At 42.8% G+C, this 13,252-nt stretch overlaps 2 protein-coding genes across 2 annotated transcripts in view; one reads left to right on the plus strand and one right to left on the minus strand.

The window, feature by feature from the left end:
- Positions 1–311: 311 nt before the first annotated feature.
- NDUFAF7 (NADH:ubiquinone oxidoreductase complex assembly factor 7) lies at positions 312–9,801 on the minus strand. The gene is made up of 10 exons (XM_006135224.5): positions 9,626–9,801; positions 9,187–9,350; positions 7,531–7,611; positions 6,777–6,887; positions 5,100–5,313; positions 4,470–4,528; positions 3,714–3,827; positions 1,520–1,663; positions 950–1,123; positions 312–657 (listed from the first exon to the last, which is right to left on the minus strand). Exons 1-10 carry the CDS (start codon positions 9,705–9,707, stop codon positions 442–444), a joined length of 1,359 nt encoding a protein of 452 aa, XP_006135286.3. The 5' UTR covers positions 9,708–9,801; the 3' UTR covers positions 312–441.
- A 139-nt stretch (positions 9,802–9,940) lies between these two features.
- The window catches only part of CEBPZ (CCAAT enhancer binding protein zeta), a 33,222-nt gene continuing 29,910 nt past the window's right edge, over positions 9,941–13,252 (plus strand). Inside the window, exons 1-2 of the mRNA XM_006135223.5 lie at positions 9,941–10,107; positions 11,230–12,752. Coding sequence (XP_006135285.3) covers positions 10,006–10,107; positions 11,230–12,752 — 1,625 coding nt within the window. The 5' untranslated portion in view covers positions 9,941–10,005. The remainder of the gene's footprint in view (positions 10,108–11,229; positions 12,753–13,252) is intronic.

Below are 13,252 nucleotides of genomic sequence, written 5' to 3' on the forward strand. Positions count from 1 at the left end.
ATCATGATATGCCAACAATGTAGTACAATAAAACCTGATTTCACAGGTATATCATTTACAAGCAAAGTATGGGTTAAGTGAAAACCAACAAACAGTTTGCTTTCATCTTCTATGTATACTCTTCTTGGGTTGGAATCTTTGGGTTGTCAATGCTGCCTTGTGGCCCAAGGAAACCCCAGATACATACCTGAGAGAGAGAAAGTATCTGGGGAAGCAGGAGGCCAGAATGATGGTACGTTTTCTATACTGTACATCAGCACAAAGGCAGTACATAACCAGTTAAATAAATCCTGGTTGCATACAGACAGTGGTCCAGTACAAGAAAAGTTTATTTTCTTAAATATGTAAAACTATAAAATGCATGTTGATTTCATTTTATTTACTGTGATTTTAATGGTTAGTGGCAGGCTCTTGATTACATAAATTCTCTTAGCTGTGGCTTTACTTCCATACAAGTTCACCAAATCCAGCAACAGGAGTTGAAAGAGATTTTGAGTGCTGTAAACTTACTTTCTGATCAGAATGTGTAAGTCTCTGATGAGGAAGCAGGCCAAAAAAATTAAAGCGGTCACCCATTTTCTTAGGATTCATTAACATATCATACCCTTGAAGCAATTGTTCACGCATTGCCGTGTCACTTATATTCCGCAATAGAACCTGAAAGAAATAAATAGTCATTATGCTTTTGTCTCTTGCTCCTACTATCCCCCAAATAATCCTTATACACAGATTCCGTTCTGCTCTTCCTTTCACTTCCATAATAGCACAGAATTGATGAGATTGAAATGGGGCATTGTTATCTAAAATTACTTTTAAATATATAACACTACTGATTAGATAATTAAATTTCACTTTAATAAAACTTAGAACCTTGTTTCCATATACTGTAACATGGTTGCTACATAAAACCTAATTGCAAAGAATATTTATAGCAGAAGCTGGACCATACCTGCAACCGGACATCGATACCCATATTCTTTAAGAATTCTTGTTGCTTTATAGGACCCAAGGTGGCTACTCTTCCCTGTGTCATGGTTCGAAGATAGCTGAAATCAACATCTGCGGTCAAGTCTGCTGTACCTGGAGCTATTAATACATCATGAAGTTTATGATTGCGGAAACTCTGAAAAATGAAGTTACAAGATAGGTGTGCACTGGCTAGATTATATGGCAGTCTGTCTTTAAGGCCAAAGTATATCAGAAGGAATAAGACATAACAGGCAAACTGATTTTTAAAAATATTTATGTTCTCTAGTTAGACACAAAAAACTCACTGACACAAAGGCCTACCTCACCCATCCTTTTGACAGACAGCCCTGTCCATATTTATTTACAGCTCAGTTCTGCAATTTGTGCTCATGTAAGCAGTCCCTCTCTGAAAAGTAGTTTCACTAACTGCTGCTTACTAAGAAGGTTAGTCATGGTTCTACCTTAGTTGAATCTCAGAACTGTGGCTACTTTCATCCACTTACACAGTAAGGTGCAAAAGATAAAATTCTCAGTTAACTATCAAGCTTACCCTGAAAGTGTCAGTCTTATTTCCATTGTGACCATAATCAGCAATCAATGCAGCTCCACCATCCTCTTGAATACGATCTGTAAGTCTCTGAATGATTATGCCAGCATCAGGACATATTTCCACATGATCTCTGGTTTCTTGATCCTAATGCAGGATGTAAGGATTTAATACATAAATCAGCACATGCAAAGTAGAGCAAGAAAGTTTCTTTATCTTGTACCCATTTTCACATTAGTTTTGACATAGCTAGATCATACCCTATGTTCAGCTGTTCTAGGTTACCCTAGCAGTTTGAGTTGGTTTTGGCCAGTGCTTAATGTGTGGAAAAAACCCACGTACAACTCAAATTTCCCCACCTACTCATCCCAGAGCCATATGAGGGAAATTCTCTAATAAATTAATACTAGCATCAGGTTGTCATTATTATGGCATAATTGGAGACTGAAAAATACTACTTCAGCTACCTACTCATTCACAAAAGGACCACCTCAGCTCAAATTGCTCACATTATGGTCTTATCCCAAAAATATTTTTAAATTTGAAATTGTGTCACTCAAAGTGTAGCTTTGGTTTTAAAAGCTGACAGTGGTTTAAAAAAATGCAGTTGTAGTCACAAGTAGTGCAAACGATGACCTCGTTTCAACAGAACACTCGAGCACAGTGTTGAGGGTCAGTGTAAATGATTCACAATTGTCAAACTAGATCAGACATTTAAATCAAAGATTAATCTGATTAGTACGGCACCATACAGTACATAATATATGAAGAAAAGATATATTAAAGAGCAGACCCCTGCCTCTCTCCCTTCTTAATTATTTTTCACAGGATGAGACACAAAGAAACCTCTTTTCTGTATGGAAAAATACTTTCCTATGTTTTCCATATGTTTTAAGGTTTTCATTTATGAAATTTTTTATTGCATCTGTTATGACTAATAAGCAAAAAAGGCATTCTTTTATAGTCATTTCTAGCAACTAGGACAACCAGCAATTCCCCCCCAAAATCTTTTAATAGACTCCCACTTCATCACTGCAGAAAACATCTGTAATAACCCTTGCTCCTGCTCATTCAAGCAATCTTATTTATATTCTATAGACACTTCTGGTAGTTTGAGGGGTCTCTTTCCCAGACATTTGTTTTCTACAGACTTTAGAAGTGCCAGGTATGTTTCAGCATAGGAAATTCCTGAAAATAAGTCACCCCTAAATTATGGACCAAATTCATTTTTAAAAATGTTGAAAAAATAGTTAACATATAAATGAAATGAATATTCAAAGAAGAGGATTAATATCTACTAACAAGTCACAACAGCATGCTTTGTTGATTTAGGCAACAGCTCCACAAAGACTGGTGCTTGTGTTTAACTTTATGCCCTGTGCATTAGGGATGTAGTCGACTACTTGGCTACTTGCTCCTCCACCCCTCTTATTGCCTCCGTATCAGCTTAAAAGCTGGTTCTCTACAACACTATATTTGAGGTGCTGTCTGCCCCCCTCCCTACGCTGCTGCCTCTAATAGAGGTAGCAACACGGGGTATGAGAGGCTGCTCCGACTAGGACCCACCTCATGGACCGGGGCTGTTGGACCCAGTGTGAACTCATGCTGGATCCAGAAGCTACACTCGCCGCTGCTCTGAATGTTAAAGGTAGTAAGAGCCGGCTTACGTGTCTCTTAACATCCCTATAGTGCATAGCCCTATTTAATCCCACTCAGAGTGCATAAAATTAAGCACATGTGCAAGGCTTTTCAGGATTGGGACTTTATAGTGTTAACTCTTTAAGGCAGGAACAATCTTTCAGTAGGTTTATGTACAACACTTCACACAAAGAGGCCAAGAGCTACAGTATTGCAAACAGAATGCATTAGATTTACTGCTACTAACTTCACAGGGATGTACCAGCTTCAGTCTTGTACAAGCACTGTTACAGCCATCATTCCATTTGGAAAAGGAGCGATTGGGTGATGGTAAGGTTTTGAAACTATTAAATGTTCTTACTACTCATGAGGAGCAAAGCTACATTTTAACTGAAACAAAACGTAAAATTCTGCAGTGGTTTATATGAGGTTAACAAAATGACCCAATGAGGACATTATGGGAACCAGAGAAATTGTACCTGAAGAGCCAATAATAACTGGATGCTTGAAAGAGTATTGCAGTGGTAATTTAATGTAATTCAGGCAGACATAATCTTACCTGTATGAAGTATTCTGAAGCAGGGGTGGCAGATGGTGCCAGAACAAACCGCAGTTGATCAGGAACTTTTGGATCTATATCAATCAACACTTCACGCCATCCTTGTTCTGTTCTCTATTTAATCAACCAAAAATAGGTATTTGATGTTAAACCATAACTCATCAAAACGCATTTCCCTATCCGATTTAACTAAAAATTTATCAAAACATAGGGGCTTGTACATTTTTATAAACAATACCAAATGTACATTGAACTAATATCCACCCAGAACCCCCAGCCAACTGCTTATGGGGAAAGCCTAGGAAAATGGTCTGCTCTAGACTGCTCTGAGTGTCAGTAAATGCAGGTTTAAGTACATCCATAGAAAAAATTAAGAGTTGGCACTTTAATGAAAACAGTCTGCCTTCAGCTCTTTCAAGTGTATTAGGTGATTGGAACCTTAAGTTTTATTATTTAACACCGCCTCTCAAATTCACAAACAACCATCTCCAGAATTTTATTCAAGGTATCTAAGCAAGCTACTTCCATAACATTCTGGAAAGATTTAAATTTCTCCTAAACCCTTAGTGGCCTTCCCCCCCCCCCCCCCCCCAATAAAACACACAATATCTTTAAAATCCTAATTAATCCTAATTTTTTCAGTTTAAGTGGTGGAGTTAGTGAGCAAACCCCAGTCTACCTTGGTAATGTTTTATATTTCCAAATACCACACATCCCTTGAGCAGAAAGCCACACACAAGGAGTTTCTAGATGTACCTGAAATTTATGTATTGGCAAGGCATCAAAAAATTCATGCGCTAAATAAAAGCTGGTGCCTGTTTAAAAAAAAAAAAAAAGGTATAAAAAGGTCATCAAGGTTTCAACACAGAAAATCATTAATGGTAGCCCTTTCTCCTTATAACACCTTTCATTTGGGGATCAAAATGTACTTTATAAACAATAAGGAATTAAAATAGTCAACATCACTAGGAGAGATGAACTTATTATTCCTGTTTTATCTCTGACTGAGGTAGAGATATATTAAGGACCAAATTTTTAAAAGTGGCCACTATCTTTGGAGACTCTGTTTTTTGGTTCCCAGTTTAAACTTGATTTTTAAAAGTGGTATGCACCCACAAAGTGCAGATGAAGTCAATGGGACCTGCATGCATTCACATTGGCATAAAGTCCATTAAGATAGGCACACACAAATGGAGGATGTGAAAAAGAGTGTCTACTTCAGAAAATCTGGGCCCAAAGCCTGCCCACGCTCACAAAAGAAGTAGGGGCAGCTTCATACAGAATTACAATTCTATCCATAATCACACTGAAGAGACGTTCTCACTTATAAAAAGGTCACAAATGAGTGAAGAAAGCCATCATTACAACAAAAATAAGCATAACTACCTTGTGGTACATCTTGCAGCTGTTGGTACCAAAAAATTGGAATTCCAGTCTTGCTAATGCCTTTCATGTAGACAGGGGCAGCAATATCAAGCTCTGATTGTATATTCTCTCCCATCAGTGTCAGTGCTTGGATCTCACTGAGTTTGGGGCTCACCTCTACCAGGTGAATAGAAATGTCACATTTACTGAGTAAAGAGCCAAGCTGGTTAAACACCTGTAAATAGAGAGGAAGGAATTCTGTTAGAGGTAGTTGTGTGCTACAGTAATGCAGACTTGGGTTAGGAGCTGATTTTAACAGAGCTTGTACAGCTGGAGACTAAAAAAGGGATATCTGGGGTGAAATCCTGGACTCTGGCTTCAGAGGGACCAGAATTTCATTCTTGTGTTCTGGAAAGGAAGGTATCCAGGTATCCCCATCTAAGACCTGATCCCAGCACCATTACTTACCATTATAAGCCAGGGCCGGGTTCAGGTCACTAGTCAGCAGCAACAACAGAAACCTGCATGTCTGTATCCCCATAGTTCATATTAAATTATGTTATCAATGTGACCATATGGGGGGAAAAAATCAAAGCATGGTCGAACGTGAAAAGGTAATTCTACCATCTCTCCAAAAATACCTCAAAAAACTCAATTCACATTGAGAGATCATTAAATGAAACCCCCCTCGTCTCCACCCCACAACTGTAGGGTCCTTTTATAATAAAAGGAGCTTCCAATTGCTCCAGTGGAAGTCATGAGAACTTTGCCATTGACTTGAACAGGAGCAGAAAGAAGCCTTATGGTTCTACAAAGAACTCCTCAAACTAGAGGATAGAAATGCAGACCCACATCCTCAAGAAGAAGCAATGAATGGAAGCCTGTTGAGAACAACAGGAGTCTGGCGTAAAGAAGCAAGTTCTGCTTTTGCTGGCGAACCAGTGTACTCCAATTTCTGAGTTTTCCAAAGGAGGCTATATAAGAACAATGTACTTTATTCATTCCACAATAGTTATTTGACTTTTGTCCGTGAATGAAGGAGTGGGAGCTCCTAATATTTCCCCTGGAGTACTGAATTCCAATAATAACTTTCCTCTTGGTGAGTAATTTCATTAGTACTTATTGGTGAATAACTGAGAAACAGACAGCACATCAGAAAGGGTCTGATATCCCAAGAAGTGAGGAGCCTCTGTCATTCCCACTGGAATAAAAGAATGCAGATTGCTCAGAATCTCTGAGATTCAAGCCCATATTACTGTCCTGTTTCTGTAGCTCACATTAAGGCTTCCTAATTACAATTAGCAACGTTCATATGAACGGCTTACTACCCTTACCATTCTTTTCTATACATATATTTTAGTGGTATATATTTATCCCCCTCCCTCAATGAAGTTGTGTATTACAGTAGATTAGCGATGGATCTGCACAATTGTGCTTCTAGTATCTAGTGTTCTCATCTCACTTTGTATTTGTGGTATTTTAGTGAGAAAACTGGTAGGCTCCAAACAGATCTGCTTAGGTAAAATCTAAAGTAGTAGTTTGGTAATCAAAATGCATTCAGTAGATAAGGAAGCTTCAACACATACTATAGAATTTAATTTCTGATTTCAGGTTATATTATGTTAGCTGTGTGAACCAGAAAGAATCCCAAACTAGTAAACTCTAACATACAGAGAATATTAAATTCTTTTTACGTACCCGCAAAATATCATCTGTAAGAGTACCCCTACCTGGGCCTAGTTCCACCAACTGGAGAGTTTTAGGTTTGCCAGTGGCAATCCATTCACTAACATACCATATTCCTATTAACTGTAAAAAAGAAAATACACAACATTTAGTAGAAATTATAGCATCAGCAATACATACCCCCTGCATTTCACAGAAACTAGAATATTTAATTTATTTTACCAGCCATACACCACGGTCTGTGCTGAAAAGCGGCTATGTAAAAATCTCATCCTTTTACTAAGCAGCCGACATGACTCCTAAATGTATAGAGGGAGCAGATCTGATTACTGTCAGCCCTGAAGAACTAATACAGCTCTAGGAGACTGAGCTGGATTCTTATCTAAATTTTGCATCAAATGCAAGTCACTTATGGATACCAATTTAATTACATACAAAAATATATCAGGGATAGTTGCCTAAGGGCAACTAAAAGCAGAATTTGGCCTGCTTAGTTTTAGAATATAGTATGGCTTTTAGATCTCATGCTGAATTTTTAAGCCTGAAAGTTACAATTTCTCGCTTATGTACAAACAAATTTGGCATGAAAACAATTTATACAGAGTACACATGAAGCCCGCAAATGTGTTTTGATTTAAACAAAGTCACTTTTCAAATTTCTGTTTATTTTTGATCCTCAGGAAGGACACTGATAACATATATGACCATATGTTCATAAATTGTACTTGTAAGTAGGAACATTTAAAAAATTCATTTTATATATTACCTCCCCAAAGATTTGGCTTATCTCAGGTGAAGTAATAAAATCCCCTTTCTCTCCCAGCATGTCATGGTGCATATAGTAACCCTAAAATAGAGAAATGAATATCACATTTATTTTTCGATTACTGATATGTAAGCCTTCATATTTCACCAAGCTTTAAAAATAAATCAAATTTCTAGTCTGCTGAAGGAAAGTAGTTATTTTAATACTGAAGAAATGAAACACATTCAAAATACTCTGTCAAACTCCTCCTATGGAAAAAGGTTGATTGATGCAACAAAAAAATGGATGTACAAGGGAAAAGAAAATAAATTAACTTGGGTCTGTAGAAGAAAATAAGTACATGTTAAAACAAAACATGGATTTTTATTACTGTCCCTATAACTTTCCCTTTTTATGAGGCCCTAGAAATCTGAAATTGACAGTGTTCTGTATAACAATTCAACCTTCTATGATCACTTGATTAGTCTGGATTAAAATTACAAAACTGCAGACTTTACAGCATGAGTGGGGATCTTTTTTTGGGTCGGGGTCTGCTGACCCACAGAAAAGCCAACTGGGGACTGCCCACAAGAGAGAAGGAGAAATAAAGTCTTCACATTCCCTTTTCACACCAGAGCTTTGGGGAGGGAGGGGTGGTGCAGGGCAATAATTTTTGTGTGCTTCAGACCCATGGGAAATGGTGAGTGGGGCCTGGAGCACCAGCACAGGCTCCCCAATGCTGGGAGGCAGGAGCCCCAAACCTGGGGAGCTGGATCCAGGCAAGCTGGGGACCGGAGGGCCTGAGGTTCCCCACCCCTGCTTTATAGCCAACTAAAGAAATAATTATTCATATCACAACAGAATTCAGCATTGCCATAATAAATTAACAAGATGGTGGAGGAGATGGCGCCAAACTAGCTAGTACAGAGAGACACACAATAAGATATTAAATAGCTAAGTCAGAGGTATACATCTCAACTTATAAAGGGAAATTTAGTGAGGAAAAATCTCACTATCTTCCCATATCTCACCTTCCTCCCCCAACGGAATGATCACAGTATTGTCTCAGGAGAAAATTTTTGTGTTGTTTTCCTAACATCTGGCACTCATGAATATTTCTGTAGTGTAGGAGACCAAATGAGTGAAATTTCAGTTTTGCAGTGCAGTTGCATTCCAGCATATATATATATATTATTCCTCTGAAGGAAGGCAAGCGGACAAAGTAGCACTAGCAGCCCCTTCTAGGAAGTTTGTCCTAGTCTATCCTACAGAGAATTGGGAGGAGCAGGTAATCTGATTGTACTGTCACAGTTAGGGGTCTACATTACAAATCACTCCTCTGCTTCCCATTTCCAAATAAATCTTCTCCAAACCAGAGCATGTTAAACTAGTTAAGAAAGCAACTGTGGGCCACGGTTAGCTGTGATAGTTATTAATTAACCATGTGATATGTGGGCACAAACTATATGCAAAGCTCAACCACTGACAAGTTACCATCCTGGTTACAAATTATATTATGAGGCCGGTCTCGCTTGTCCATTAAAAGAAACGCACACACGGTTTGAGAGCGAGAGGGGCGTTTGCCAGATGTCAGCCCTGGGGATGTCACCGTGTGTCGGGATGTCACCGTGTGTCCCCCCCGTGCGTGGGGGAGCAGCAAGTTGCACACGGACCTACCTCCACGGGATTAGTTAGGGCTTCCCGCATGTACTCGGCGACTGTAATGGGGCCGGTCGACTTTATTTTGAACGTGAGGTGCTTTAGCAGGGGAGTCACCTGGCCGCGGTCCTCTGCTTTGCTCCCCGAACCGAAGCAGCGGCGCCTGGGGGCAGGCGGGAGAGCTGGAGAAACACAGACACGCCCCGCTAAAGGCAACTGCTGCCATGAGGTGACCCGTCGAGCCGGCTGCAGCTGCCTTGGCCAGCGGGGTAGCGGCGGGGCGCGGCTCCTGCTCCGAGCAGGGGGGGCTCTGCTTACAGGCTGCCACTGGGGAAGGGCTGCACCCGAACCTCTCCCGCCAGGCCCGGGCCCCGGACTCGCCGCCCCCGTCGTGCCCGGGCAGGGCGCTCTGAGCTGGGCTCAGGGCGTCGGCTGCAGCGCAGGGCCCGGCTGTTACCATGGTGACGGAGGAGTCGCTTCAGCCCAGAGACTCCTCGTGCAGCCGCGAGCTGAGCGCGCCGTGCAAGCAGGCGGGCCATGCCTGCAGCACTCGTGCCCTTTGACCCTCCACCTTTGACCTGACGGTGCCAGTTCCTGGCTGCTGTGTATCATTCTCTCCCCGCCGAACACAGGCAAGGGAATGAGTCCTCGGCCGAGCCAGGTCACAAGCGAGACAGGAAGTGGGAGGGGGTCTCTGGCGGCACGGGGGCGAGGGCGCCCTCCCCGCCTTCTCAGACTGGAATTTCTTTCACTCTTTCTCTACCTTGCCGGACCTGCCGCCTCCGGCCGGAAGTGGATGGAGCGCACGCGCCGGGTGGCGGGCCTTGCGGGGTGGTGATGGCGCCGCTCGGTCCGAGGGAGCCTGACGAGACAGACGAGGAGGATGGAGCCGACGGCGAGTTCACGCTGCAGGACGTGCTGCGCCTCGGCGGCACCAAGGTGAGGAGGCGCGGGGCGGCAGCGCAGCACGTGGGGCCCTGAGGGAGGGGGGCGCCCGGGCCCGGTGGCCGAGGGGGCGAACGCCCCGGGGGGCTGCGGGGGAACCGGCCCTTCCCCGTCCCTCCGCTGCGCGGCCTGAGCCCGGCTCGGTTGCAGGCCCGTCTGGCGCCCTGCGGCGTGTGGAGCCAGCAGGCCAGTGACGCTCCCTCGCGCGCCGATCCCCGCAGGGGGGAGAGAATCGATTTGTTTATTAATGTCCGGCGGGCAGCGGCTTCCGGGCCGGGGCAGCGCCCAGCCTGTGTCTAGGGTTACCAGGTAGCTTCAGAAAAAATACCGGACACACTTGATCGTTGGGGAGCGGGGCTGGCCGGGAAGAAGGGGGGGCCGGGAAGCAGGGCTGGCTGGAGAAGGTGTGTGTGTGGGGGGGTGGCTGGCGGGAAACAAGGCTGGTGGGGGGGGACTGGGGGAGATGGGGAGGAGGTCAGAGGGAGCAGGGCTGGCTGGGGGACACCGTGATGAGAACAGGCCGGCTAGTCTGTAGAAGGTAGACAGGGGGAGAATTGGCTGGCGGGAAGCGGGACTGACCCGGGCACATGCGGATCCCAGGGTGCTGCCTGTCCCGCGCATGGTGCCGGCGAAGCACGAGCGAGTCCACCAACGGCTCCACAGCGCGCTTCAACGGCGCTCAGGAGCACAGACAGGGCTTCTCCTCCTCCCCAAGGCATCACTCCTATGTCAGACGCAACAAGAGGCTCCCAGTGCTGATGGTACCCTGCCTCCAAGCCACTCCCCTCGTCCTTGCCAGGCTTCCGTGGGGTGCCCAGCCGGAAAACCAGAAAATACTGGACATTGCACATATCTGGCATTTTCTGAATTTTTTTACTGGACTGTCCGATTAAATACTGGACACCTGGCAACCCTACCAGTGTCTCACGTGGTTACTGTGCTGTGCCCTGAGCCCCCAGACCTGGCCCATGAAGGAAAACTGCCCCCAGCCTTCCCCACATTCTGCGTGTGAGTGGATTTCTTTCTGTATATCATTTGTATGGCACCTGTTTGTGTTGCTGCAGTTACTTTTATAAGTATTTAACTGATTTTTTTGTTTGGTTTTGCTTCATGCAGCAAGATTATCTCATGCTTGCTGCGCTGGATGAGGCAGAGGAACTAGTGGATGGTGGTAAACAAGGAGCAATTGATGACTTGGGGAAGGGTGAACTAGAATCATTTGTTAAGTCACTAGGCGTGTGCAAATATTCAGAAACATTCTTGGTGATAGAGGAGAATGAAAACAAGGAGAAGCCAGCAAAGAAAGAGAAAATCTGCAAAAAGGAAATCACCGCCTCTTCAGTAGAAGGAGAGAAAGAAAATCAAGTCAAAGAAAACAAAGGAAAAGCGAAGATAAATAGTGGTAAAGATGGGAAGAAGCCAGGTCAGCGTAAGGAAGAGCACGTTTCTACAGTGTCCATGCTAAAGAAACAGAAACAAGAAGAGGTGTTTGAATTTCATCCTAGACAAATATTGCTGATCAAACCAGGAGGTAAATGGTATGATCTAGAGTACACCAGTGAATTCTCACCTGAGCAACAAAATCAGATGTTTGTATCAAAGTATAAAGCCTTGGCTCAAAGACTGTATCAGCAAGAGGCCGACCTGTATAAGAGTAAGACAAATCTTCAGAAGGGGACCTCCTCTGCTTGGATGAACACTGTTGTGTCGTCAGGTACACTGGCTGACAGAATGGCAGCCATGACCCTTCTTATCCAAGATGGGTCTGTTCACACTCTCCAGTTTGTTGAGACCTTAGTGAACCTTATCAAAAAGAAGGGCAGCAGGCGTCAGAGCCTAATGGCTTTGGATACTTTCAAGGAGCTTCTCCTCTCAGATCTTTTACCAGACAATCGTAAACTCCGCACTTTCTCTCAACATCCTTTTGACAAACTGGAAAAGCTTTCAAGTGGCAACAGAGATTCAAGGGATAGGCGATTGATATTATGGTATTTTGAGCATCAACTGAAACACTTGGTGGCAGAGTTTGTGCAGGTATTAGAAACGCTGACCCATGATTCTCTGGTAGCAACTAAGACTCGAGCCCTTGCTGTTGCTTATGAGCTTCTCTGTAACAAGCCAGAAGAGGAGAAAGCTCTTCTTGTGCAGCTGGTAAATAAACTGGGAGATCCTCAAAACAAAATAGCCACCAAGGCCTCTTATCTTCTGGAGACCTTACTTTATAAACATCCAAACATGAAAGGAGTAGTGTGTAATGAAGTGGAGAGGCTTCTCTACAGATCAAACATTAGCCCGAAAGCTCAATATTATGCCATTTGTTTTTTAAATCAGATAGTCCTCAGCCATGAGGAAAATGATCTGGCTAACAAACTGATAACTCTATATTTTTGCTTTTTTCGGAGTTGTATCAAGAAAAAAGAAGTTGAATCCAAAATGCTTAGTGCCCTTCTGACTGGGGTGAACAGAGCTTACCCTTATGCTCAGATTGGTGATGAGAAAGTGAAAGAGCAGATGAACACTTTGTTTAAGGTTCTACATCTTGTGAACTTCAGCACCAGTGTCCAGGTCCTGATGTTGCTTTTCCAAGTAATGGACTCTCATCAGACTGTATCAGATAGATATTATGCAGCATTGTACAAGTAAGTGATTGATAAATTCTCTGACTTGGTGATCTAAATTTCACTTTGTGAAATGGTAACAATTAACTAAAAATACTGTTGTTGAAACATATGAAGTACTTCGTTTTGCTGTTAATCACATGGACCGAGTTTTTAATCTTGTGCAAAAAATTTTGATATTATTAAATACTTGTGTGCATCCTGTAATGAATATTGAAGAGAGTATAGAAATGGCAATAACACGACAATCACACAGATCCTCAAAACAGAACATTTAAACATAACCATTTTACAGTTTTATGGGTTTTAACCCCGTACTTAAATTTGAAACGTGCTGATCTTCACCTGCTTCTGTAATGTGTTGCTAGCTGTCTAATTTTTGTTTTAATAGTTTGCCTAAACTCTTGTATCCATACTTTTGAGGCAGAGAAAGATGTTGAGAGTCCAAGGGAATGGTTCTCAACCAGGGATAAATGGCGGTCTTCTCTGGGTACATCAGGTCAGCTAGATGTTTGCCTAGT

Source organism: Pelodiscus sinensis, chromosome 3 (assembly GCF_052426305.1).
Source record: "Pelodiscus sinensis isolate ZL-2025 chromosome 3, ASM5242630v1, whole genome shotgun sequence".
Taxonomy (NCBI): domain Eukaryota; kingdom Metazoa; phylum Chordata; order Testudines; family Trionychidae; genus Pelodiscus; species Pelodiscus sinensis.

Coding starts and splice junctions, on each gene's coding strand:
- NDUFAF7 (XM_006135224.5), bottom strand. CDS start 9,707: ATGGCCCGCCTGCTTGCACGGCGCGCTCAGCTCGCGGCTGCACGAGGA. Junction 6,888..7,530: donor TAAGCCAAATCTTTGGGGAG/GTAATATATAAA, acceptor TCTTTTTTACAG/TTAATAGGAATATGGTATGT. Junction 1,664..3,713: donor CTTCAGAATACTTCATACAG/GTAAGATTATGT, acceptor ATCCTGCATTAG/GATCAAGAAACCAGAGATCA.